This window comes from Semicossyphus pulcher, unplaced genomic scaffold (genome assembly GCF_022749685.1).
Source record: "Semicossyphus pulcher isolate SPU_LCO1_2020_fin unplaced genomic scaffold, fSemPul1.0.p SCAF_7, whole genome shotgun sequence".
Taxonomy (NCBI): Eukaryota; Metazoa; Chordata; class Actinopteri; order Labriformes; family Labridae; genus Semicossyphus; species Semicossyphus pulcher.
The window spans coordinates 5,751,198-5,778,806 of NW_027211748.1; the positions used below are offsets into that span (position 1 = coordinate 5,751,198).

The window sequence follows — 27,609 nt, forward strand, 5'->3', positions numbered from 1 at the left end:
TATATATCATCATACTCTCAGCAAGATTTAGAAGGAATGTTATTTCCCAGTGTGAGAAACGTTTCTCTAATTGGTCATTACTGAGAAATTATTCTGCTATCATTAGTCCCCCAGTATCAACATTTTTTCAGGAAACAAGTGAGAAAGAGACTAAAATATTCATAATGAGTCATTAAAAATGCTGCTGCCTGCCTCAGGTTCTCATGGAGATGGAAACCGGTACACAGACTTCCTCACATCTACAGGAGAGTTTAAATATTATCCAGACAGTGGGAGTAATATAAAATAATACCTAGCCTATATAAAATAATATTTTACTAAAAAACTTGACCAACTGGCGAAGCTAGAAGAAAAGCCGGGAGATGACCAGACAACTGAGGACAATGAATGTTTCAGCCATTTCTTCATCATGTCACTTACTTCAGGGTAAGAACCTCAAAGGCTGTTATAAAGTTGTACTGCTGTGAATCAGGTTTTAGTTCTATGAATGTGAAGCAGCTGACAAATCGTTAGCATTTCACTGCTGACTGACAAATAAGCAACTGAAAAGGCAATTGATGGTAAAAAAAAAATATGGACTGACATTGGGCCCTATTTCAAAGATATTTGAGAAACTGTTAGCTACCATGAGTCAACAGCTAACATTAGCATTCAACCACATTACTTTTGCTAGGAAGTAGGCTACAATCCAAGCTAACATTTAGTTAGCTTTGAATTTAAAGCATTTCTTTAATGTTTTTTTTTAGCTTCTAGCCAATTATAGCTTATGCTAAATTTGGCTAGTAAGTGGCTGATTGCTAACATTAGCTGTTGTCTGACTATAGACAATGGCCAGATTTCCCCTAGTTTTCACTGTTATTATTCAGTTGCTGATAAAGATAATGTTGATAATTTATTAAATACATAAAATTACTCTGTCAGAACAGAAGCACGACCTTATAACAGCATGTGAGCTTCCCACCCTGATTATGAGATCAGAGGTAAGGCTAAGCTAAATGGCAGCAGTGTGAGTAGTGTTTTGATTGTTTGAAATATATTTTCATTGTGTACCGTGGCTGATCCACTGACGTTGCCTTTTCTGAAACCACAGTGCTAGTTGACTATAAAGACTAAACAAAGGGATAAAGGTTATGTGCAGTGACACAATGCTGCTTCTGAATTCATTTCACCTCCACACTACACGAGAGGGTGAGGAGAATGACCCTACAGACCATTTTTCATTATATTCAAACAAATGAAAGCAGAGGCCACCTCCTGAAGGCCGCCCACTATCTGTGTCAGCAGCAGCTGCAGGGTGTCGTGGCTGGCTGTGGGCGGGTAATGGCTCATATTCTTCATATTTTCCAGCTTATCTGCAGCGATACGTTAAGCCGCTGCTGCTGTCTGCGCACACAGTGAGCTTAATAGAAGATGACCCTGTTTAATGACCACAGCTGGTGAGTTTCTAAGAGCTGTCGCTCTCGCTAAAGACCTTTTGCATGCAAGCCCACATCCCATTTTCTCAACCAATTATTAATACTAACGAGAAAAACATTGTGAAAAGGTCAGCCCAGGAGCTGGAGCTGCTTATTGTTATGTTAGAGACATTTCTTTTTATATCCCCTCAGATTCATTTCAGCAATTTGTAACGTATCATGACACCAGATAATATTTGAGAAAGGGCATTGATGTAAGTGCACTTTAATTTTGAGTACACCTCATGTTAACAGACATAACCTTGGAGGAAAATGCCAGAGACTGACAGACAGATTGTAAGTGTAAAAGAGAGCCGGAAGGAGTTAACGGGCTTCAGGGAAAAGAGGGGAGGAAGGTGAGTGAGAGGAAGAGGGGGAGAGAGGGAGGCCAGGAAGAGATTTATTGATTTTGGAAAGAGCTCAAAGACACGTCCTCGATCCAGTGATTCACAGCGATGGCTTTCTGTCAGCAATTTGGAGCTGGAGCGACAGCTGGCCAGAAAAATATGAGGTGAGTCTGGAAGTTTTATACACCTCCATCTTTGTCTGAATTGGACTTTTGGAACAATTCATCTGAAGGCTGGAGCAACAGTGACGCAGCGGTTTGTTGTTGCCGCAGTACAGCCTTAACAAATAATACTTACAGTATCTGGTAGCTCCTTTTTTCAGCAGTGAACCAGTGAGATGTTTCACAGCACCAACAGGATAAAGAATATTAGTTTAAACAAGAAGACAAAAAGTGAAATACATGCTCATTTTTTAACCCATGTGTTATTACAGATTTGTCGTAACAAGCACAGCAAAGTTTTAATTTTCACTCCAAAATATTTGACAGACTTCAGAGTTCTTCATAAGAAAACAGCAAAAATGACAATTTCCATGCTGAATGTGTCACAATCCATAAACACAGACACAGTGTAACAAGCCCAGCGAGTGGTGATGGCACCGAGTTAGGTACAACAATCATCAAACTGACACACACACATACAGTGTGTTACACACATACTAACAGACAGCAGAGATCAGACACAGTGTTTTTACTGTCGCACAGTCCAAAGTTTGAATAAAGCTGCTCTGTGCCACATTCTTATTTAGAAGTACAACTGCTCTTTTTTGCTGTGTTATATAAATGAGTTAAAAAAAACACTAAGGTTATTTTTTTATTTTGTATAATACACTCAGAAATGTCCAGTTTGTGTGGTTTTAAAGCCAAGAAAAATAATTTATCAAGGTGTAATTGGTTTGAAGTTTGATTACTTGCTTTAACAACCTAATAGCTGCAAATTGGCTAACCTTTGTGTTCAATGCTAACTAGCAATCCCTAGCATGTTAACACACTTACTGTAAAATGGTGTACATGGGAAACATTGTACAAGCATGTTAGCATGTTGTTGTTAGCATTTAGCTCAGCATCACAGAGCTGCTAGCACTGCTGTGGACCATAGACTGTATAAAAAGATGGACGACACGACAGCTCCCTAAAAGTGAAGCCAAACCCTCTCTATCACCCCCTGCTGACTGGCTGCAGTATAGCTCATAAAGCCCGCCTCCTCCATGTTAACAGATGGGACATGAGTCAAACTATAAAATCAAAACACACGCCAAATACATTTTTCTCAAACATGGTTTCTGTCATTATAGTTAGTTCTTATCATGCTGATTTACGTCCAAGTGTTCGTTTTTCTGACAAGTTTATTTTTAATTAGTTATTTGATGCAATAAAAATGATGATTGACAGTTCGGCTCCTGCAGCCGATCTGTTCCTGATTGGCAGAGTAGAGGAGGAATGCGAGAGGAGACGTAACTAAAACAATCACTAAAGTCATTGAAGTTTACATATCTGTGAACGTTAACCTCAGACCAACACAAGAAGCTGCTCTGCTGTTAAACACGCAGACGTGCGGGATCCTTGCTGTTTTTTTCAGTTATTTATGTGTGTTTCGGTTAGCGGAAGTGGCTACGGCGGCTCCACCCGCCGATCTCTACTGCGCAGTCTCTGGCTACAAATGACGTCACCATCGCAAGATGGCAGCGCCTATCACGGGGGCTATTTTGGCATCAATTTCGTACAATTAGAGCAGATGGAGACGCGTCGTCCATCTTTATATGCAGCCATGCTGTGGACTCAGGATGTTTTTGGTCTTTTAAAATGTATACTGTAGAAAAACAGGATAGATTTCTTGCTTATATAGTAACAATTACACTTTAAATACTTTGTGTCAGGATGTGATGAATGATAACGAGCACCTTAACTTCATCAAATTAAGTTTGTTTTTGTCATCATACATAATGTACCCAAGTAAACTAAATCATTAGGATCCATTTGATATATTCATTACACATTCTATGTCTCTGTTTTCATTGTTTAGTCTAACGTTATGAGATCCACTCATTATAGATCAGTGGGGAGTGAGCTCTCTGTCCAGTACCAGCCACATGTAATTAACTGATACCTGCAGACAATGCAGTTTACTGATGTGACAATACGTGATCTCTGTAATTGAGTTTTATGAATTTCAGCTGTTTCCCACTGGGCTGGTGCATAAGTACAATGTTGCATGTGCAGCTTAAATAGCACCACTACACAGCCATCTCATCCCCTAAGCAGTCCGGCAGACTATCTGCATTTAGCACGTTGAAGAGTCGAGCTGCACCGTCAGCACCCACCCCCTCCCCCTGCCCCCAGCTGTCCCGGTCGTCGCTTTCATCTGTGTTCGATTCGTACTCGGATCCGATCCCCGACTCCCTGAACCGGAGCAGCTCCAGGGCTCCCAGGACCTGCTCCCCCAGCAGCGAGCTCTCATCTGGGGCTCCGTCGCTGGGAGTCTCCCCCGTGTCCTGGCTCTGATCCTGGCAGTCCGCTCCACGGGAGGAGAAGCGGAAGCACTCAAATCGAACTCCGCTGCCGCTGAGCCCCAGAGGGCTGGTGGCTGTGCCCATGGCGCCTGGAGAGCAGGGTCCGGGGAGGCCGGAGACCCAGGCACTGTCGCTAATCTGTAGCAGAGACTGAGCTGCCAAAGCACCCGTAGATGAAGAAGAAGTGAGGGTTTCACGGGCTGTGCTGGGGGGTTTGGCGCGGAAAGTGATCTCCAGAAGGCTGTCCTGGGAGCCCACTGAGAACAGAGACACAATATCAAAGGACGGAAGTGGTAGTTATCACATAAAAACAGAGATATAAGGAATGAGAAGAGAGGTCTGAGCACAGCAGAGGAGATTAAATGGAGTAGGGTGAGGTCTGTGCTGACAGGATTTGATAATTCATGACTTTATGGCAGCATATTGCCACTGGCTAAAAGCAGGGAGGGGAGAGCAGAGAGCAGGACTGAATCCACAGAGAGGGCTGCCATGGCATAATTGACTGTGTGCCAGAAATGGATGAGAAAGGGAGCTATAAAGACAGGAAGGAGGCAGGGTAAGAAGGGGATAAAGAGACAGGAGATGAAAGAGATTTTATCTAAGACAGGCAAAGAAGAAAACAGAAAAAGAGGAATATCTGAGACAACCAAACAAACAAAAAGACATGCTGTAAAATAAGAAAGGAAGCTGAAAAGTAGAGAAAGAAAACAGTGAGTTTAACTCACTAGATGTTAACTGTCCAGCAGCTTTAAGCTCCAGCTCCTGGATCTGTTTGACCAGCAGGGAAATGTGCTGCAGCAGGTCTGTGTTCTGCTGCAGCAGCCTCTGCACCCGAGCCTGAGCTTCAGTCCGCGCACACACCTCCACAGACAGCTGCTCCTGGAGCACATGGACCTGCACAGAGCAACACACACACACACACATCTTAAGGAACACACACATTTTTGTGTATGTGTGACAAAAGCAGGCAGACACTAGTGTGAAAAAACAAAACCCCGAAAGGCCCTTCAAAGTCATCTTCAGGGACAGAGTAGACACAGTCATTTATTAAAACACCTTCTGTGAGGGAACCCGTTAATTAAATTCCACAGCCTGTCGACTTCTGATTTTCATGACGCATCAGCTTTATGAATCAGCTCCTACCAGGAGCAGGAAGCTCTTTAACTAAAAAATAGATCATCAAAGATCTTGAACCGTCTCCTCAGGCATATTTTATGTGATGAGAAACTTTTCAAAAGTTTATATTAGAAGTGAAAGAGGTGAGAAATGAATAACCTTTAATAACCTGAGAATTTAATAATCAAAATACCTCCACACGTCCTATTTAACACACCACTGATTGAAAATGAAAATAGCACATTCTAATTATAATTTCCCACATTGGATGGAACTTCAGATAAGTTTCAAATAATCTTAAAAACGGGATTTTGATAAGAAATTAAAAAACACTTTGATGGTAAACAGGCTGCAATTATATCAGAATTGGCTTTAATGGCCAAGTAAGCAAACAAGTTCAACACAGGTAACAAACAATATACTACTATTTCCAGATCTGCTGTTATATATATATATATATGTGAAAAGTATATATATATACATCCATCCTTTTATAATCTATACTGTTTTTTCTATCCAGGGTCATGTGAGGGGCTGGAGCCTATCCCAGCTGTCATTGGGTGAGAGGCGTGGGGTACACCCAGGACCAATCACCAATCAGTCACAGGGCTGACACACGTTGACAGTTTTTTAGACCCGGGAAAACCCGCTTACAGACGTCGATTGTCTCTTTTCCCATTGCCAGTGAAGTACACTCCTGTCGCTCTCTTTTCTGCTGTGTCACCGTCTGACGTCACAAACGCGCTGGAGACAGGGTTAGTAAACAGTGAAGATGTTACAGTGGTTAGGTCTTTATTGTATCTATCACTCATTCAGTCTGTTTATCAAACTCGGCGCCGGCAAATTTGGAACGATGTTCAAGCGCTGCTTGGACGGAGACGGGCGGAATTTGTAGCTGAGATGACGAGGAGTCCTAGAAGTTACCGATGGAGCATAGCATCGCGCCAGAAAGGGGGCGGAGATTAGTGTTGACCCGGGTTTTGTGTTCCCATCAAGGAGCCGAGGAGATAATTACCCGGGTCTGCTGCAGAGTCACTAAAAGTGTGTTAGTGGGTTTTTTGACCAGTGGTAAAGCGGCTATAGAGACGCTCACATTCACACCTATGAGCAATTTTAGAGTCACCGAATCAACCTAACGAGCATGTGTTTGGACTGTGGGAGGAAGCTGGAGTACCTGGAGGAAACCCACGCATGCTCGGGGTGAACACGCAAACTTCACACAGAAAGGCCCAGTACCTCCTGCACACACATCTATAATATCAAACAACAATAACTCTCGAGGACAAGAAGACAATAGGAAAGTGGGGAGTAGTGCAAATGATCATGTAATAGATATAACACAGCTGCGTAACAGATTGCTTATAGAGGTATGTAGGGCTTGATAGTAAACAGGACAGTGTGCAGAGATAGATTCACGTTTGATGCGTTTGACGTTATTGTGTGTACATGATACAAAAAGACAGGATTTAAACAGTGACTATAAATAACAAATAATAACATTTACTGGCATAGTAAAATTATATGGTGCTGTTCCTGAACACTCAAAGTGCTTTTACACAACATGACTCATTCATCCTTTCACACACACAAGCCCACCAGGATCTAAGTGACTTCATTCACACACGTTCACACACAGACGGCTGTCCCCTCAGACACAATATGGGGTTCAGTGTCTTGCCGAAGGACACGTCAACATGTGGACTGTAGGAGCAAGGAATCGAACCATTAACCTTCCGATAAGAAGATGACCCACTCCACCTCTGAGCCACAGCCGCCTACTTAAACAGTTCACCTTTTAATGTAGTTCATCAAAGAGCAGCGCATTGGTCCACACTAAAATATCACAGCAACAAGGGTGTAGTTTCCATTGCAACATTTAAAGGGATAATCAAATAACTACTATCAGATGATTATTGTTTCATCCCTGCTTGAGACTGAAAAGAATAAACTACTGAAGTACAAGAACTCTGATCTCTGTTTCTTCCTCTGTTCTCTCCTCAAAGTGACGCGTCTCGTGGATAGGTTGCAACTTTTGATACTGCACGCTTTCATGATGAGGTGTTTCCATTTCAAATGTCACGCTGTACCCAAAGACATTCGTTCAGCGATATTAATTAATTTAAGTATGTATAATATTTAAACAAACTGCACTCACCCAGGGAGAGAGAGAGGGAGAGAGTGCGCATGCATATGGGCAGCATGGATGTGAAGAAAAACCGGTCATTTGATTAAGAAACACGTTCAGTTGTATCATTTCAGTTTAGTGAAGTGTGTGAACTGTAGACTGGAGTCCTTGTTTACAGTGACAGACAGAGTGATGGCTGTCTCATATAAACAACTCCATATTATATATGTTAGATACCCAATTGTACACCCTTACTCTGCAACAACGCGATTGCTGTGAAGTTATGTTCAGACATTTATCGGTCCCAGAGGATGAATCTCAGAAGAATTTAGTGTCAACTTGACTTTTATTAAATTAACATTAAAACAGCAGCACAGAGCCACTCGCACTATAAGTGGGATTTTCCTAGAAAATAAAATATAGATTTTTACAAATATAATATAATATAAATAATTACTTATGGGCCTCTATACATGTGTGTTGGTGAGTGTGTGTGCAGACCCTTGTGAGACCCTTCCCTCTGCATCTATTCTGTTGTTTTGCTTTGCACGGGAAATTTTCAGGAGGCTGTTGTGGTTCCCTGAGCCAATCACAGCGTATAGGTGAGTGTGGGAGTGGTTCAAATTAGCAACTGGGCCTCATCAAACCGGGTAGGACAAGCTAACTGGTGGTTAGCATAGCGCAAAGGTAAATGGCAGTTAGCATGCTAGCGCAAAGGTAACTGGCGGTTAGCATGCTAGCGCAACGGTAACCGTGATGCTGTCGGTGTTCGCTCGGCAGGGTTGGCGTGTTCTCGCACGAGAAAGTGAGTGTGAGCTTCTGGTGACAGAGAGCCCAGGAGGAGGGGCCCAGTTTGGATGTGTTGTCGACAAAATGCAAGGAAAAATCCTGCTTATTATACGTTTAAAGTTGCTTTCAGACAGCCTCCATTGTTTTATAATCTGCGCACAAAGGCAGCTCTTTCTTGTGAGTGTGCATGATGGTTAAACTTTTTCAGCTTGCCATGTGTGACCATGGTAACAACAGAAACCACAGCGAGATACACAATAGGAGCCGATTTGACTGTATCTGAATCTCAATCTTACATCACTTCAACAGCAGAGAGCAGACAGATCAATCAACAGACAAGATTTGGAAGGATAGTAGCAGCTTGTGGTGTGCAGACTGGCAGCACCGTCAGTCCTGTTGATCTAAATGCAATATGCAGATATATTTGTGGTTTACTTATGATGTCTTATTTCTAATATCAGACATTCAGAGCCAAAATTAGATGACTTAGGACAATCAGAAACATGCAGGTTAGAGTGGCTTGGTTTGGCTTGCTGCAGTCACACATTTGGCCTTTGAGGGAGTTAAGACTTGTAATTTTCTCTCATCAATAAAGGTTTTATTCTCCAATCTTTGTCTTGCTGGACAATGCGATATCATTGATCCAGTCTGGTGTGTCTGGTGGCTGTAAGGGGAATTGAGTGTTCTTTGAGGATATAAAGCTGCGAGTTTGTGAGAATGTGAAGACGCTGTGTCACCTGGAGATATTGAATTATACCAAACAATCTGCTCCAAAGAGGCAAATAAGCTCTTTATGAACACAACTTTAAGTAAACAGACCCCAATGATTGAAGTTGTAGTCTTCTCACTCTGACTCTAGACGCTGAATATGGCAGGCTCGAGCATAAGCATGGTAAATAATGAGGCGTTTTGCATGAATCTCTCTCTAGAATAAGCCAGCCAGGGAAAACTGTTATCTTATTTCTATCCATCCAATTTCAATATTTGCTGCACAACTGTCTCCTGCAGTCCAACCCACGCTGCAGACGAGGTCTCTGTAGTAAAGCTTTGCATATAAGTGGATTCATTTAATTTAATTTCCACCTAAGAGGATTGGACTGGTATACACTGAAACATAAAAAAAAGCTTGTTATTTCTCCCTGTTAGAGATAAGGGTAACAGATCCCAACAAAAGGTCCATGTGTGAAAAACAGACACCAAGACATGTTAGTTTGCCCATGTGTACTTTAAAGTACACCATAGCTGTCATGGCTATCAATGGTTTTTTTTACTGATGTTAACTTTTGCCAGAAAATTTGTTTTGTTATGTACGATCCTTGTTTAGTTATATATTTGGTTGTTTAGTATCATTTCCCGTTTCATTTTGACCTTCACTACCCTCGTGCTGCTTTGCTTCCTGCCTTTGTGTCTTTTCCCGCCTTTGGCATTGTGTGCCCCGCCCTTATTGTTTTCACTGTCTTGTTAGTCTCACATGTGTCTGATTACCCCGTGTGTATTTAGTCTCTGAGTTCCCTCCCCTCTTTGCCAGTTGTCAAACCACCCATGTTTTCTCCCACAGACTTATTTAAAATTATACCTGGACATCAGTGTAGAGGTCTTCATGGGTCTACCAGAGCCTGAGGACCCGGGACCCAACCAGGGACCTGGACGGGTTCGGGTCCACGTATTATGTGGTCTAACGGGTCCGGGTCAGGACTCATTCTATAATCCTCGGTTCCGGGTCTGTTCAACTTTATGTGTAATACCCGAGGGGATCTGGGAAGACCCGGCTGGGATTATAAAGGGTTCATGATTAGGTGCTGTGTGTGTCTGTGTGTGTATTTTAACTTGCAACAATGTGTCATTCGCATGAGAACGTGCGGGAAATTTAAAAAAAAACGGAAGAAAGCGCAGCAATGAGTTGAGTGACTGCAGGTTCAGAGAAAAGTTGAAGCAAAGCCGGTAAAGATGGATTATTTATATATATATATATACACACACACACACACACACACACACACACACACACACACACAGGTAGGACAAAAAGATTTGTTTTGACAGCTGACAAACGGTAACTTGTTAATAGCAATCAGCTGTGAAGTCGGTGCTGATTGTTTCCGTTTCGCCCGGCCAGGGTCCAGTGAGACATAACTCAGTTCGGGCCCCAGCTTTCAAATAATACACAGCTCCGGTTCAGTTCCGGGTCGCACAATAACAGGTCTCTTAGGGTTCGGGCATGAAATTTTGGACCTGTGAAGACCTCTACATCAGTGTGGATTTTCCCTTCAATAAATATCTTAGTCTGTATTTGGGTCCTCTCCCTTCTTGTTAATACTCAAACTGTGACACACTTAAGAGATGAAGAAATACAGAAAGAGGAGGGGTGTCACATAGAGTAACGTATCGTCTGCATAAAGTGAGACGTTAAGCTCCAATGCCTTTGTAATACCCTTAAAAATTTGTATTGCTATGTAGAGCTATAGCTTTAAATTCAATTAGACACCCCTGTTTTAATGTGGGTTAATGAAAAAGAATGAGTATTACTATTAGTATGAGTACGTTCTGCAACAAGGGATGAAATAAATGCCCCCACTCCGACCAATTGAAGCCTTTTAGGGCATTTAGAGACATAACCATTTCTGGTGTGTTGGACGGAAAGGAAACATAAACGTTGATATAAAGTCTGCAGACGAGTAAGGATTTGATGTGATTACAGTTCAAGGGAGTTTTTCCAAAGAGATAGCAGAGTAGGAGCCCATCCCTATTGATTTTTGCCGTTTTCAATTTACCGTTAAATCTAATAAAAAAAATATAGCTAACCATCAGTTTTTGCTATGTTGAGTTTGTAATCCTGCTAGCTACCGGAGCTAAAAAAAATGCATTAAAAGTGCGTCTCGATGCTAACATCAGGAGTTTCATGAGGAACAATAAAAGAAACAGAAAGAAATATATCTTGTGGTCCTAAAAGAAAAACAATGGCCGTCAGTACCTGTGCTGAAGCTGCCAGTGCCTGTTGTTCCTGCTGCTGCAGTTGTTTCTTGAGGAGCTGGACCTGGTGCTCTTCAGAGAGGGGAGCCTCTGCTGCCGACTGACCCGACACAGATGCTCCAAGGAGGGGGGAGCTCAGCAGGAGTGATGGGTCACTGGACACCTACAATACAGATAACAGTATTTGGTATAGTATATAAAAGAAAAGTAAAGGATAGGGTTGGATAATCAACAATGTTATATAATAAATGTACTGTAAAATCCACAGATGGATACTTAAAATTCGTCTACTTTCTTGTTCCCACTTTGCCTTAAAGTTGCAGCAATCACACGTCTGTAAGTACTTTGATTTGAAACATATCCAAAAATAAATAAATAAGTTTTTTTTGTGCTGTTTGTTTGTACAGGTAGACTGTGTGAGGTGCAGCAAGCTTCTTAGGAGGGAGGTAGAGAGATCAATGCTGCATCTACCATGTGAAGTATAAATAAACAGAAATGAAAGAGTTTTATTTCACACCAAAGGCAGATCAATAAAGACGCTGGCGGTGCTCTGTTGAGGCTGCTGTTTTGTGCTGTTGCCTGGTTTTGTGATAGATTTCCACTTGAATCTCGGGTGAACTGTATGATGAGTGAAGAAAGAGGGGGAAGGTGTTTGATTTGGAGCTGCTGACACCAAAGCATAACATTTACTGACACAATAGACCAATAATTGTTCCCCTGTGGCACTGAACAAGCTGAAGATGGAAATATCTTTAGGAAATTTCTAATCAGCCTAATCATATATTTTGCTCTTTAGCGGCTATATGCTTACCATGTTCACAAGCTGCACCAAGTGGCAACCTCCGGTGTAGAAAAATGAAGCCAATGTGGAAGTGCAAAAAACTGCAGTTCCTCGAGTGGCCACTTGAGGCTCCAGAAACCATGAAATAACATTACAGCAGATGGGAAAATGCCAATTTTTACAGCAGAAATAAACATGTTTACAGCCTGGTACAAAAACAGTTTTGTTACAAATAAATAATTTTACTCTCAAGATAACAGCACGGGGGTGCATTTTTTTTTATAACATACCCATTTCAATTGTAAGGCCTTAAATCATATGGGTTGGCTCACTTGAGTGACAGGTGAATCCTGCTGGCTGGCTGCTGGACGTCAACACAGACACAGACACTGAACTTAGCTTCACCTGTTTGTGTTGTTGGAGCCTTCTGGGGATTTTTTCATTCAAAGTTTGGACAAATAATCTGTCTCTCTCTCTGTGGGATTTATGGAACTTTCTGGCCGTGCAAGAAGTCTGTACTCCAGCTTCTGTGAGTTATTGTGTTCATATTTTTTGTACTTAGTAGCTGGTATACTGTGCTCACCATACCTGGCTTGTTAGCCTGTTCAGTGTTTTATCAAACATTTATTTAATCATCGGCCAGTAAATAGGAGTCAGAAGTTGTTGGCTTTTCCCCGAATATATTACGGCGGACCGTAGTGATGAGAAGATATTTTATTTTAAGTTTCCCGGTACGTGTTGTTCACCCGCGAACATCTCACCAGGCGGGCGAGCGGCGAGTCCGCTACTTCTTTAGTCTGATAAATAAACACCTGCAGTCAGTCACCACCACAAACAGCATCTCCTCAGTGTGAAAGTTCAACTAGCTCATTCACGAGTTAATGGATCAGCCACAGACACAGACTGTTTAGCTTTGATAACTTGCCATTTTTCACCCCTCGCTCCTCTCCAGCACCTCTTATCCAAATTTGGGCCCTTCAGGCTCCAGTAAACAAACATGGCGGCGGCCATATTTCAGCTTCATTTACGCAGATGAGAAGCTTGTGAACATAGTAAGCATAGTTAGTTAGCACCTAGCTTGTGAACATAGTAAGTATAGTTAGTTAGCACCTAGCTTGTGAACATAGCATATAGGCGCTGTTTGGTCATGGGCATGGAGCAGAAAGTTGTTTTTTGACAAAAGCAACTCAACAAGAGCCCTGAGATTCAATCAAAACAGTAAAACTGGGGGCTGTAAACCAAAACAATGAGAAGAAAGAAGCTAACATTTTTTGTGGGTTTGTCATTATGTCTGACTCCTTCACAAAGAAGTAGTCATTTGTTGTATTGTGAATATAAAGATTATGATGATAGCAGCTTTATGTTTAGTTTACATGGTTGAGGGTTATACATTATTTGTCATTTAAAGAAGAGGGCACTTAGATTCAAAACACAAGCATGATAAATCCTGCATCCTACTGTACATTTTAATCTTGTAATGTAAAGGAAACCTATGATACATAAAACAGAGTAGCATCAGCTAATCTAATAGTGATAATGGTGCTTTGATGGGAATACAATCAATAGTGTCTTTAAATAGATCTACAGATTGACCAGACGGGCTGCTGTTAGATGGTTCGACCATACAGGAATTATGACTCACAATTATGTTAGACTGCTGCTGAGGGAAGAGGAGCCATGAAGGACAAGACTTATCTGTCATATCTGAGACAGGAGATCAATATGCTGGTCTCTGTTGTCATTAATACTGGACTGTGAAGGACACTTGACCTTCAAATCACATACGGGGGGATAAATTGTATTTGAACACATGAAACACAGCCAGCAGAAGAGCATGAATATTGAGTAAATTAGCTTTTTTCAGGTTACCGTGCAATTAGATGTAATATTTATCAAACTCAAACTACTCACCAGCACAACACTGGTTCTCTCTCTTTAGCAATACAGCTGACAGTGCCGCAGAGACTACGCCAACAAACATTAGACAGCAGCTTGTCCGACATCTCAGGATTAGCAGAGCAAAGCTGGAGAACCTCGGTATGTTTTCATTAATAAACCATGCCATCGCATCAATATTGAAGAGCTTCGTGGAACATTTTCTTCACAAACACGCCTTGAAGACACGGCTGCTCACTTGGTTTTCTGATCTTCATACGGCTCCACATGAAGCCAAAGTTTCATCATAACCCGATGTGAGCTGTGTGCCTCCAAGAAATATTTATCACAAGGCATTTCTGACTTTTAAGACCGAATACTTTGTAAATTATTGGGAAACATGCTCTGCCAAAGTCCATCCTGTTTATTTTCAGATGATACTTCTGAAGGAATGGATATATGTGATCTGACTTGTTTGTGTCACGTCTGGGTGGAAGAGAGAACTTAAACTAAGCAGCGAGGTAGATACACTTATTTTAGGAGGATTGATATTTTGTTTTTAGTTTAATCTACAATATCTTAACTTTTAGGCCCTAATACAAGAGCAAACTCAATCCTACATTTCCCATAATGCAACTTGATTCCTTCAGTCATTAGGCCCTCTCTGCCTTGTAAACCACCACTTATATCGAACTCCACATCCCCACGTTTTATCAAAAAATAAATAAATCAAAAGTGTAATATATAACTATAGAGACATTAAACTAGAAAGCATACATAAGAAACTTAACACTGATCATAATTTTCATTTATAAAATGACATTCCAGTAACACAAGTGATGATGAATGTTGACCTTTGTGCCATTTAATTGGTGGGTCCGTCTAACTGCAATAGGCTAGACCAAATATACTGCGGTTTATCTAAAAGTCTCCAGTAACTACATGTTTTGGATTTGTTCGGTAAAGTTTGTGTGTTCAACTATGTAAAAGCTTATTATTGATATACTTTTTTATCTGAAATAAATGGGAGAGAGTGGATGATGTTAGTAGAGACGATTCACAGATTGCTAACTTCAGCTAAAAGAATGCTAGTTGCTAACATGGAGGAGGACATCATGATGCCAAATATGGAGCATAATGATGAAGATGAGGATGAAGAGTAGGACTGTCTGAACGAGCTGCATTTATATTGTAAGTAAGTGACGTGGGCTAAAAGTGAGCTACTTCTGTTAGATGCTGTGTGCCTCAAGCTAACATTAGCTACAGCTGGGAAGCAGCTGCTAGCTAGCAAGAGTTGTCTGTTGGTGTTTCCAAGGCTGTTTCTTTCTTACCAGATAATTTTTGCTGACAGCTGAATAATTTTAAATCCACAGATGCTTTTTAGATAGATAGATAGATAAATAGATAGATCTTTATTGCCATTGTTATAGAAACAACAAAAGGCAGTTTAGGCGCTCTTTTGTACGGACGTTGTATACTTTTTATATGTGTTTGAGTCGTTCATTCTTGTACAGAATTAATTGTGCTTAAGTTGTACTTTTAGTGACATGCATTTCACTCCAACATCTGGGATAATCGGATCTCATTTTACTGTAGCAATATTATGTGTTATTGTTTGTTGCATTAAAAAGTCCTTTGCACCTGCTGCAATCATTCCAGCCGCTCGAAACCAATCACAATATCCTGCCCCTGCTGCTGAGATAACCCAGGTGACATCACTATGACATCACCAGGATTATTCTTTCACGCTCATACAGAGCCACCAAAGACGATTTTCAACTGTTTCATTGTGTGAAAATGAGTACACTGTACTTGATTAGTAAAATAGGTGACATTTTTCCAGCTTAAATGCAGACAAATCACTGGTTGTTGCTCCTTAAACTCAAATATATACAGGGGTGGACAGTAACGAAGGAAATTTACTTGAGTACTGTACTCAAGTACATGTTTTGAGTATCTGTACTTTACTTGAGTTTTATTTTTTGAGGAAACTTGTTACTTTTATACGATGGAGTATAAGGGCCACATTAAAGTAATTACGAGGAGAAAGTCGTTAGTTTATTAGAATAAAGTCATAATTTTAGACTATTGTTAGCCTAAATATTATAAATATCAGAAGAGCAGTCAGCCGCCTGCACTAAAATGAGGAACGTGTTAAGTATATCTTAACAGTGAACATTTTGAGCTGGAGCTGTTTTTATTGAACACACCCTACTGGTTTGTCTAAGTGTTGTTGCCGTACCTGTACCTTGCGTGTCTCCATGGTTGAACGTAAAGCGAACATAGAGCAAACGTCACTCAGATCAGGCGGTTCATTTTGCAGTGGTAATGATGGCTACGGCAGAGAAGGGTGTATTCCTGACTGCACTCATGCATTGTGAAAATACAACACTGTTTTGAGATTTTTTTTAAAAGTAGTTTGAATACTTAAGTATTTTTAAAAGTAATAACTTGACTGAGCAACTTTCACTTGTATTGGAGTAATATTTGACCAGGAGTATCTATACTCGAACTCAAGGAATTAAGTTGTGTACTTTGTCCACCATTGAATATATATTTTTTGTTTTGAAGTCAGGGGCCTTTTTTATTATTTTCCTAAACCAAACATTAATATGATTAATTGAGAAAATAAGTGGCAGAATAATAATTAAAATGCATCAGTTACAGCCCTATGTCTTAGTTGCTGTATCATGCCGATTGGAGCCAGAAGCAGCAATAAATCACACATTGCAGGGTTTGCTTCATCTATGCAGGCTTTACAAACCATCTGCGTTTCTGACGGCTTCGTGTGAGCGACACTGAAACATCCGAGGACTTCTATACTCTACCTTTTCATCGCTACCGAGGGCCTCGTCCTTTTTGCTCTTCTCTGGGTCTGATGAAGAGACGCACTCGATGCTCTCCTCTGTGGTGGCTTCAAGGTCTGTCTCCTCTGACAATGCAAACCTCTTCTTTGCTGCAGAGAGTAAATGTAAGGGTGAATTTTCATGCTGTATTTTTACTTTAACTTTACTGTTGCAACATATCTAGAGGTAATGACAGCAGCCGCAGCAGCAGGCAAAGAGCTGGCAGAAGCCCATACGGTCTTTGATCAATGGCTCACACCAAAACACATCTGCAGCTGCAGTCTGGCAAGCTGCAGAAACAGTGATGGAGGATAATGACATATTTTCTCTGAGAGGTGCGCGCGGTTACTGCTGGTTATTACTGCAGGCAATTGCAAGAGGGAGAGAGGAAAGGAAGGAAGGAGGTGTGAGGGAAAGACAGGAGATTGTGTGTGCAGCAGAGGAAGAAGGACAAAGACAGGACGGAAGGTATGGGTCACCTGGCACAGCTTCCGAATCCTCCGCCTTCCCCTCCTCATCCTCCTGGTCGTCGCTTTTCTGCTGCAGGGTCAGCTGGTGACACACATCGAATGCCTGACCCACCGTCCGCACGATCCTCATGGCTTGAGACTGTAAGAGAGGGCACAGAGGAAAAGTGTGTGTGTTTGATTTTAAGAGCAGGGGCGAGGGAAGCAGCAGCAGGAGCACAGTGAGGAAGGATGCAAACATGAGGAGATGCAGCAGGGGAGAAAATGAGGTGCCAGAGGAAGAAAAGTGGAGAGATGAAGGAGTGCATTTTAGCATAGGTAAAGAGGAAGATGAAGGAAAATAGACACACGAGTAGCAGGACGAGGAGGGGAGACAGAGACTCATAAAAGTCAGACGATGTAACGAGCACGGAGCTGCTCGTCCTTGTCTATCTGCTCTGCATACATCCTGCTGTCAAAGTGATGGATCGGCCAATTTCAGAGGCGAGTAACTTTGATGGCAGAGGGAGTGATAGAAAGGTTGTGGTTATTGCAGGGGGCTCTGTGGGTGTGTCGGTATCATCAGGTCATCAACACGGGACAATGTGAATGAACAAAAAAAAAGCCACTGAGCCCACACTGTTTCCTTTAGTTTCAATTTAGTCCTGTTTATCTGCAAGGATATGAAGTTTTCATATGATGACTCACACACAGCCCTGATAAAAAAACATGAATGTTGTTAATTAAGAGTAAGAAAGTGACTCATGCACAATATGTAAAACAACAAACAGAAAGAAAAAAACCCTTTAGTGATATTAGAGGAATGCGTTCAATGAGTGAGAGCGTTCAGGGTCGGAAAGGACGGTTAAAATCACTCCATTCTCTGATCCCATCGGCTATAATCTGACGACGATACAGCCTCTGGGCACAACGATACAACGACTTCCTTTTCAGCGGGCTGCATTGTATAGAAAAAGTAACGTTTTTCCTGTGATTTACTTTAACTAACAGGTCTTATCTTTGCCAAAATTTCAACATCATGATGCAGATTAGTAAAAAGTCAAAATGAAGCTTTGTCAGGTCTGTCCTCAAGAGGAGAAGAACACTACTTTGAAAATGCTCTTTGGTTAAACGGAGGTCAGCTTGATAATTTCTGGTGCATTCGAGGAAGTCGGGAAATCAGCATGCTGACTTTCATGACACAGCTTCAAGGGAATTCATCTTAAGTTGAATGTTTGATCTTGAACAGATTATTAGCTGTTAGCATGCAGATGTCTGTTTATAGAGATTAATAAGAAGCTAAATCATCATCAGATGACGCTGATGGGACGTGGATTACGTTCCGCCTGCTTTTGCTCTCCACATGGACTGTTGGCCAATATTACTCAGACTACAGGCGTAGTACAAATGGACTTGCACATCCCTGCCTACAGACTCTACATTTCTATATAGAATCTGTAATTAGAGATTAAAACCACTCTAATGTCTGAAGGCTAAAGATCTTGCTAGAGCCAGCAGGTAAGCCTAGCTTAGCATTAAGACAAGAAACAGCCAACTTTTTGAGGCCCCCGGTGAAGCCAGCGGTTAGTGGTAAAGGAGTTCCAGCCAAGACTTCCTTTTTCCTGTTAACAGTCCAACTTACAACTTGTGGAGTTGAGATAGAGATACAACGTCTAAGAACAAATTGTTAGCATTACTTGCATGCAGATGTCTGTTTGTAGAGATGAATAAAAAGCTTAATCGGGACGCTGGTTTAGCTCAGTGGGTAGAGCAGGTGCCCCGTGTACAGAGGCTACAGTCTTCAATGCAGCGGCCGCAGGTCCGACTCCCGCCCTCGACCCTTTGCTGCAGGTCATTCCCCACTCTGTTCTCCTCATGTTTGCTGTCTTTATTTAGCTATCCTATTTGATAAAGGCAAATGGCCAAAAAACTATCTTAAAAAAACCCAAAAGCATAAATTGTTGTCAGTTGACCGCCGATGTGAGCCGGGATGGCATTCTGGCTGATTGCCTTCCTGCCACTTTGCTATCCATTACAGACAGTTTTTCCTGCATGCAACCAAAGCCTGCTTATAAGAGACTGGTCAATACTACTCCGACTACAAATGCACCAACGGAAACCGGAACATCTTTTAATGCAGAATCTGTAAATAGAAATTATAGGTAACATAATCTGCCTAAAAACTCCTTAAAGCTCACTAATACACACATTAAAGGGGCCATATCTTTTAAACGGATATTCTCATATGTTCACGGGTATCACATTTTTGGGTGTTTATTGTTCACAGTGAAAAAGTAAAAACTGCATAATTCTGTGTTTTTCTGAGTTCAGAGCTGCAGGTTTCTACGTAGAACCTTGCTTTGGCTGAAATCGACCAATCGTCATTCACCGTCATTCACCTCAGGCTTCTTGCACTAGCTTGTAGTCAAGATTTTAACTCACCATTCCAATACTGGCTCGCACATATAAGGCCGAATAACTGATCCCAGAGCAGCCATGTTTCCTACAACTTTGCAGTGACAGTGCAGCGGCCGCACTGCGGCTACATGGTCACTCCAAATACTGTCAGCCAATCGTGGCTAAGCTCTAACCTTTGAATGGCAAAACGGCTTGTTCGTTTCAGGAGGAAGGAGAGGCTCCGAAAAATAATTAAATTAAAATATGTATACAAACTTTACCAACATGAATCAAAAACACATCAGAATAATAGAAAATTAATTGCATAGCTAAAATATGTCCCCTTTAAATTTTGATTGTGAAATCGGTGTCCAGCATATAAAGTGGTAAGTTTAGGTTTCATGGGGTTACATTTTTTTCAAGCTTTGGGCAGAGCCAGGCTAGCTGTTCTGCTAACTTCCTGTTTCTTGCTAAGGTAAGCAACCTGTTTTGTCATTTAACTGTCAGCAAAAAGAAAAAAATAAATCCTTTCTTGCAAGTGTAAAATTTTTAATCTAAATTACAAAGAGGACAACAAACCCATTTTGCTCACTCTGTTTTATTGTTTGCTTTTAATCATTTATCTATAAACAAGGTAAGGCCTGTTTAACACGCTGTGTTTTCAAGCTGAATCGACTCGTCTATTGAGCAATGAAAGCAATTAAATCTTGGTATCAGTGTTTCTTAAGCTGAACACACATGAAAGAAAATTCAATGTTTGAGACACCGACACTTCACTTATTGATTTCAAGGATAATTTCCCCTCTAAAGCCCCGATACACAGTCCAGTGGCAGCATCCTGCATCCACTGGAACCTTATCCACCACGTTCTTCTTGCTTTATGTTATCTGTACTGAATCGAGCCTTAAGTAATACTGAAATAAATATATTGTCATCTGCCTCCAAGCATTCAGTCAATTTGTCAACGTAACTCAAGCTTGGCGGTTGTTCAATCAAGCAATAAAGCAAGAAAATAACGCAGGAATAAAATCATGAAACGGATCATTCAACACAAGATTTAATTTCCTTTTTAAATTGCAAAGTTAAACTACACCAGCCCTGCCCAAGGCCTAACACAAAAGACTTTGTTGTTGCACCGAGCTGACATCTAAGGCCTGCCGAGCTGCAACATGCTGCGATGAAAATAAATCAAATCTGCTCTTATCAGCTGGTCCATCTCCTCCCACTCAGCGCACGTGCTCGGTCTGCCACGTCCCGATAAGGCTCCGCGGCCCCGGGGAGGCAGTCAGGCACCACTGGCCGTGTGTCCCTGACAATGTGCTGGGTGTTCACCCTGCTGTGGTGAAAATGTCTTTAAGTGTTGAGTGAAAAAGCCCCTCTTCTTCTTCTCGCTTCCCACCAGATGATTAGCATTCAGCTTCTCTAAGTCACCGTCAGTCTGGTCTCCATGGTGAAGGGATGGGAGTCAACCTCACTGACGCTCTGTCTTTGTCATGGAGGGGAAAATGCTCTCTGCTTGATGTGCAGATATTTGGAGACTGGAGAATTTACCACCACGCACATGAGAGCTCTGACGGTATGATTAATTAGTGAGGTTGAACAGGACTATATGTCACTGAGACAAGGGGCATAATATCATCATTAGAAGTGTTTACAGAGCATTAAGCTGTAAACAAAAAGAATTGATTGACTGGCTGTGATCCATTGTTTGCAGTCTGCTTAAAGGATAAGCTGGGGATATTCTGTGGTTTTATTAATGTCAACAAAATCCATGATAATACCCAAACAAACAATGTGTTTGTACGTCTCTTCTGTCTTTGCATCTTCCCAATTCTCTCCAGTCGCTCTCAGCCTCACGTACATTCATATTAAAGATTCAATGTCATGCTTTATGCTTTCTTGCCAAAGTAAGAGATTAAAGATGTTTCATTCACTCATTTCTACACAGCTAATACAAAGCTACAGCAAGCAGCAAGCTAGCTTATCTTAGCACAGAGAATGCTGTGAGAAAGCCTAAAGTTGAAGACAAGACTCTTTAAAGTTACTGTGACAGGCCAAGAAATAATCCCATTTTCGTACCTTCAAACAAACGGTAGCTCTTTCCCCCGTTTGCAGTCTTAACACTAAGCTAGCTAAGCTTGCTGTAGCTTCAGACAGACATGAGGCTTGTATTTTTCCAGATCCTGCTGAGACATAAGTCCTTTAATCCTTGATGTATTCTTGATGTGATAGTAGGCCTTTGTAATTGTCTTAATGTGGCTTTAAAAATTCAGGTCTGAGTCCATGACTACACCCACATTTCTGGTTTGGTCAGAGGGTTTAAACACCAATGACTGAAGCTGCGCGCTGACTTTTAATCGCTCCTCCTTAGCTCCAAAAGCAACTACCTCAGTTTTGTCTTTGTTTCACTGAAGAAAATGATGCCAAATCCACTCATTGGTTTGTTCAATACATTTACCTGGTGTTTGTATGGGGATGTGGTCCCCTGGTGACGTAGTGATGTAGATCTGTGTGTTGTCTGCATAGTTATGGTAACTAATTTTGTTATTTTCCTATAATCTGAGCCAGTGGAAGCATGTAGATGTTCAACAGAAGAGCCCAAGAATGAAGCCTTGGGGAACACCACATGTAATTTTTGTCTGCTCAGATGTGAAGTTACTTATAGACACAAAGTAGTCCCTGTCCTTTAAAGATATGATCTCGAAGTTCTCAGTTTTGTTCTATTTGCCTGCACCTTTGGCGATAAAAAGGAACTGTGGGCGCATACGCCCCAATTTAACAAGACGTCTACGGTTGGCTCCCTTTGTAACAGTTGTAACTCTTTAGTTTCCTCGCTGACGGTCGCTTTCCTTTTTAGACTGTTTGCCTTCATCTGAGTGTCAAGTGTTTTCACTTATTTTTGAAGTTGTATCTGTAGTCATCCATCTTTTCTTTGTTTGTTCAGCCATAGTAGATTACTGTTTAAACACTTGCAGAGACCAGACCAGCAGCTGCTTAGCTCCGCCTACCCTCTCTGGCAGACCAACCACTGCTTGTGATTTTTTCCGCGAAAGTCACCACAGACATTACTACAGTCTGTAATAATACTATATACTGCAAATGCAAAGGCTTTCATCAGTGGGCCATAGGCTCAGTCACAATTGTGTTAACTAATTCAGTGATAGTGACTTAACAGACATTTATCTCAATACAAATCTTCGAGACTGTCACTTTAAGTAAGAAGGCCTATCTCTCAGTAAGAATAAATAAACAGCCTTTTTAAAAACAGAAATATACACTGTATAATTTAACCTGCAAATTTGCTTGATTATTTCCTCAAAACAGCTGGACAATGTAGTTTTTAGAAAATATTTCTGAAACAGTTTAACGTCTTCATTAGTTGTAAGTCTTTAGCCGTTGTAGTGTTTGTGAAATTGACTAGGAGTACACAAATGTCCATGTTTATCATATTGATGATCCTGTGACACAGTGCAACAGTGTTGTGCACATCGATGTGTTCTCATAGTCCTAAGACAACTGTGGCGCTTTATGACCCAGAGGAATAAGGGATCCGGCTCAGTGTGCAACCTACAAATACTTCTTCTTGTAGCAACAATTGACTGTGGTCTTTTAAATTGATCTGTTGACAATAACAAAAGTATATTAAATCCAAGTTTTAAGCATTTTTAATGTAGGAAGGAATCAAACTTACTTTCCTCTTTGACTTGAAAACATTGCAGCGGAAAATGTTGCTCTGTCCCTCTCGTGCTATGTAACTGAAGATCTTCAGGTCTTGGGCATCATGCGACACATAGAAGATCCTGTTGAAAGAAAGACAACAAAGAATATCAGATCAATGGAGCTTTGATTTGGATTTTGGCCATCTAATACCAGCAAGCGGCCCTACCTGTAAATGGGGTCCTGCGTCACCAAGACTGTGTTGTCATCCCACGACCATCCTTTTCTCTGTTACAACACAAAAGCATGGGTTAAGGGTGTTTTTAAAAGCCAAAAGATAAGAACTCAAATACAGTCACATTTTTACAGGACTGACCTTCCTCTTTTTGCGCAAAATCACTTTGACAGCATCTGTGGAAACAACAATGTTGACCTTCTTCTTCTTTATATTCTTCAGTTTGAATTCATACTGTGAAGGAGAAAAATTATACTCAAATTAACTTTCAAGGTTGGACCAGAGGAGTTAATACAAACCAAATTGATTATTTTTCTCTGCGGTGTGACTTGCATTACATATCGCATGTGCCCGCTGAGATGGAGCTCTTTATACAAGATAAATGATATGTTGAAAGGGAGAGAAGGGATCATGGAGACAGGAAGATATTTTTGACTGTCGTCTCCTGAGGGGAAATGTGAGATTGAGTAAACACAGAGAAACTGTCGGATTCTGTTTCTGGGAGCTGTTTAAGTGTTCAAAGGCAGGCGTCCCACAGGGAGGCAGACATGTGCGGGACACTTTCATCCCTATCCATGATTAAGAGCCTGTACTGCTGCCTTCACTGCAGGCTCAGACTCCAAATATCACGGCTCAGACATCTAAGAAGCACCAGAATCTATGTGAAATAACATGCATGCCTTTGAAAACACACAGTCCAACTTCAGATGATTAATTGATCAGATGAAGTTCTGTGAAATCACCAGTCTTCTCCTTGTGTGACAGACTTGGATAGTCTCTGTCATTTTTTCTCTACTTTGTGTAAAAATAACAACCTGGCACTGTCTTTTATTCTCAGCTGGATCAGAACTGTCTTATCACTTCTTTATTGACATTTCAGAATAAAAGAAACCGCACAGGAACACAAAAGATCTTTGCTACCAACATGGAAAGCCATATAATAATTTTAGCGCTAATGAATCTAAAGCCATGAGCCTGTGACCTGTGAAAAACACCTCACTATAAGATTCATTAGGCCCTTATCTGTTGTCATATGCTGTATTCTAGTTCATCCGTCTTATTGTTGTGTGGGAGTTTCTCTCCACATTCAGTCAGGTGTGAAGATGCTCATGTGAAGGACACAACTCCCATGATATGTACGTGTTATCCAGGATAATTCAGACTGAGTCAAGAGGACAATAAATCTCCACACACACTGTTGTGACAGGGAAATGAAGTGAAGCCACAGACTGAATAAAAGAGGCGGACAAATCAACACTGACATCACCGATTGGTTAGTGAATCCACTTGTTAAAGCTTCGAGCTCGGCATTCTGGCTGTTCTGTGCCATCTTGTTTTTTGGAACCAAAAGTGACCATATTTGGACGACAGCTTGCCTCCCATACAATACCATACAATACAATACCATACAATACCATACCCTACAATACCCTACAATACCCTACAATACCATACAATACCATACCCTACAATACCCTACAATATCATACAATACCATACCATAAGATATCATATCATATCATATAACATCATATCATATCATAAGATAAGACATGCAATACAATGCCATACAAATGATACGCTATGATACCATGCCATACTTTACCTTACCATACCATGCGATACCCAACGACACAATATGATATACAACAACATATGAAACGATACCATACGATTTGATGTGATACACCAGCAGGGATTGAGACAGTAAATAAAACACGTTTACTGAGGTAAAGAATACAGGTCTTTTTCCTTCTAGTTGTATACAATCTGACTTCTTTTTGCAGCCAGTGGAGTCTCTCCCTGCTGGGCATTAGAAAGGACACAGGTTAGAGGCGCTTACACATTGGCTTTACTTTTGAAAGCACAACGCTACATCCACTTCAAATGAAGTGTTTATAACTCTTCAGACTAAAAATGCCCTCAAGGCTAGCTAAAGCTCTACAGGTAGTGTCAGCTCACCTCTGCTCTTCTCTCGAAGCCACTCTGAGTTCTTTAGGGACACAATCGCTCCTGAATATTCAGTGAGAGCGACTCTCCCCAGCAGCAGAGACTCTTAATTACTGAGCCATCAGAGAGCTCACAAACAGCCCTGACTCTCCTTTTGACTGGCTTTTATGTTATCACTTTGAATCTCGCCCACATTGGACATAATGTTGTTTATTGTATTTCGCTCTTTTCTTCTATTTCTTATCTCCTTCAGTTCATTATTGTGGCTTTGAAGCTTTGCAGGAAAGCACTTTGCAAACTTTGGGTTCAGATAAGAGCCACATAACGAAGTGTATGTTCAAGGACGGATGAGAAAAGGTATTTACATGGACATGGTTAGAAAGGTCTTCAAAAGCCTTCGGATTACATTTTTTTTGTCATTGTCAGCAGCTGTATTGTAAGTTATTCTGTCAAACTGCACACAGGAGCCTTTATGAAGAAATAAATGCAAAATCTGATTATAAAAAACACAAAAAGATTCCTGCACGATATGTCAGAGAGGGAAATCAAACAAACAGCATCTCTAAATCTTTGCCTGCACAATCAAATGGCCATTACAGTGAACACGAAGGATCAGGATTAAGCCCTTCTTCCTGGGTGTCAGTGGGGATGTAGCTGACCTCTGAGTGACACAATAACTTGGGTTGTAAGATTAGATCTCACAGCTGACAAGCAGCTAAATCCTCTCCTCCCTGTGCGTCTCTGTGTGTAACGCTGCAGTGATGTGTAATGACAAGGCATCGCTGTGTTTCCTGTGGCCTTGTCAGGTCTGCAGGGAGGCTGCGGGGCGAGTTGGTTTTTCTAATAGTACACATAAAAGCTGCACGCCGTATCTCTCCTCAGCCATAAAATCTGCCCAATGAATCCTGCCTTGATTTAAAGCGCTGCTGACAGCCCACTGAATCTGCCGAGTGTGTGGCTTTACGCAGGATGGTGATTTGTGTGTTAAAGAGGATGTCGAGGGGAGTAAAGATCTTTTGAGCACAAGGTGAGACGTGGAAAACAAGAGAGAGAGAGAGGTTTAATGTGCATGCTCCCCATCTATCGGCAGGTCACAGTTAATGTGTTTAGACTGCTATCGACTGAAGGGTCAAGTTCAGTGTTCGGTTAAGTGTCTTACTCTGATCCTCCTCATCGCAGCGACTATCTCCATCCGGCTGCCGGGGCGACCCACCTCCAGACTGCCGATGTACTGAAAAATGTGAGAGAGAGGTTTTCAAAGAGGTGATTTGAGGGAATGAAAGCAGCTTGAATTGAATGAGGAGAGCTGGGCTGGAAAATCGACCGCTTCTGTTGTAGTTTTGACAGCTTTTGTATGACTTGTTTACCCATAATCCCTCAGTTGGAGGATAAGGTCCTGTCTATCCTCAACTCTTTTTATTCTCTTGTCTGTTTATTCCTCCACGAGACGATTTGTCTGTTAGGTGAAGGTCCGAAAAAGACCCAAACTGTTGTTTCATTAATAGAGAAAATAATCTTTCAATATCTTAATAATCCTTAGCTGCAGCCCCAAACACTCAGATCGAGTTTGCTGGATAACAGAAGTCAAAGACAGAAATGTAAAACTGTCAGGATAATCATTCACTCATCACAAGTTTGTCCAAACATGAGACGATGTAAATAAATGTTACTAACATACTGTTTGTCAGGCTGTCATCTAAAGCAACACTTCTCCATGAAAGGAAGGTCAAACACGATTGAATTACAAACACTACAAAGTCATGCAAAGTGGTCAAAAATCAGATTATTTCAGGCCATTAAACACAACAAACATCACAGAAACTCACGGATGATAACGTACAGGGGTTTTTGCTCCAGCAGCAGTGACATTTCAATATTTGGCACATTATGATCCTCAAACCACAAATCACAGCTGTCACTAGAAAGTCTGTGTTGCAGAGGGTCCCTACCTTCGCCTCGAAGCACACCCCATGCTTGAATACCTCGTCGTTGTGCATGGGGATCCTCAAATCGTGCGCGTCATCCACTAAATTGTACTTGGTTACTCCTGGCATCGCGCTAATGATCGCCGGCTCGTTTGTTTTACGACAGAGCACCTGCAGATCTGCGCCT

At 41.4% G+C, this 27,609-nt stretch overlaps 1 protein-coding gene across 1 annotated transcript; it reads right to left on the minus strand.

Annotated features, from left to right (window-relative positions):
- Nucleotides 1-2,111: 2,111 nt before the first annotated feature.
- Nucleotides 2,112-27,609, minus strand: LOC138611847 (carboxyl-terminal PDZ ligand of neuronal nitric oxide synthase protein-like). Its single transcript, XM_069685100.1, has 10 exons — nt 27,447-27,609; nt 26,657-26,728; nt 23,689-23,781; nt 23,542-23,600; nt 23,347-23,455; nt 17,292-17,421; nt 16,795-16,922; nt 11,312-11,473; nt 5,036-5,204; nt 2,112-4,567 (listed from the first exon to the last, which is right to left on the minus strand). Exons 1-10 carry the CDS (start codon nt 27,549-27,551, stop codon nt 4,035-4,037), a joined length of 1,560 nt encoding a protein of 519 aa, XP_069541201.1. The 5' UTR covers nt 27,552-27,609; the 3' UTR covers nt 2,112-4,034.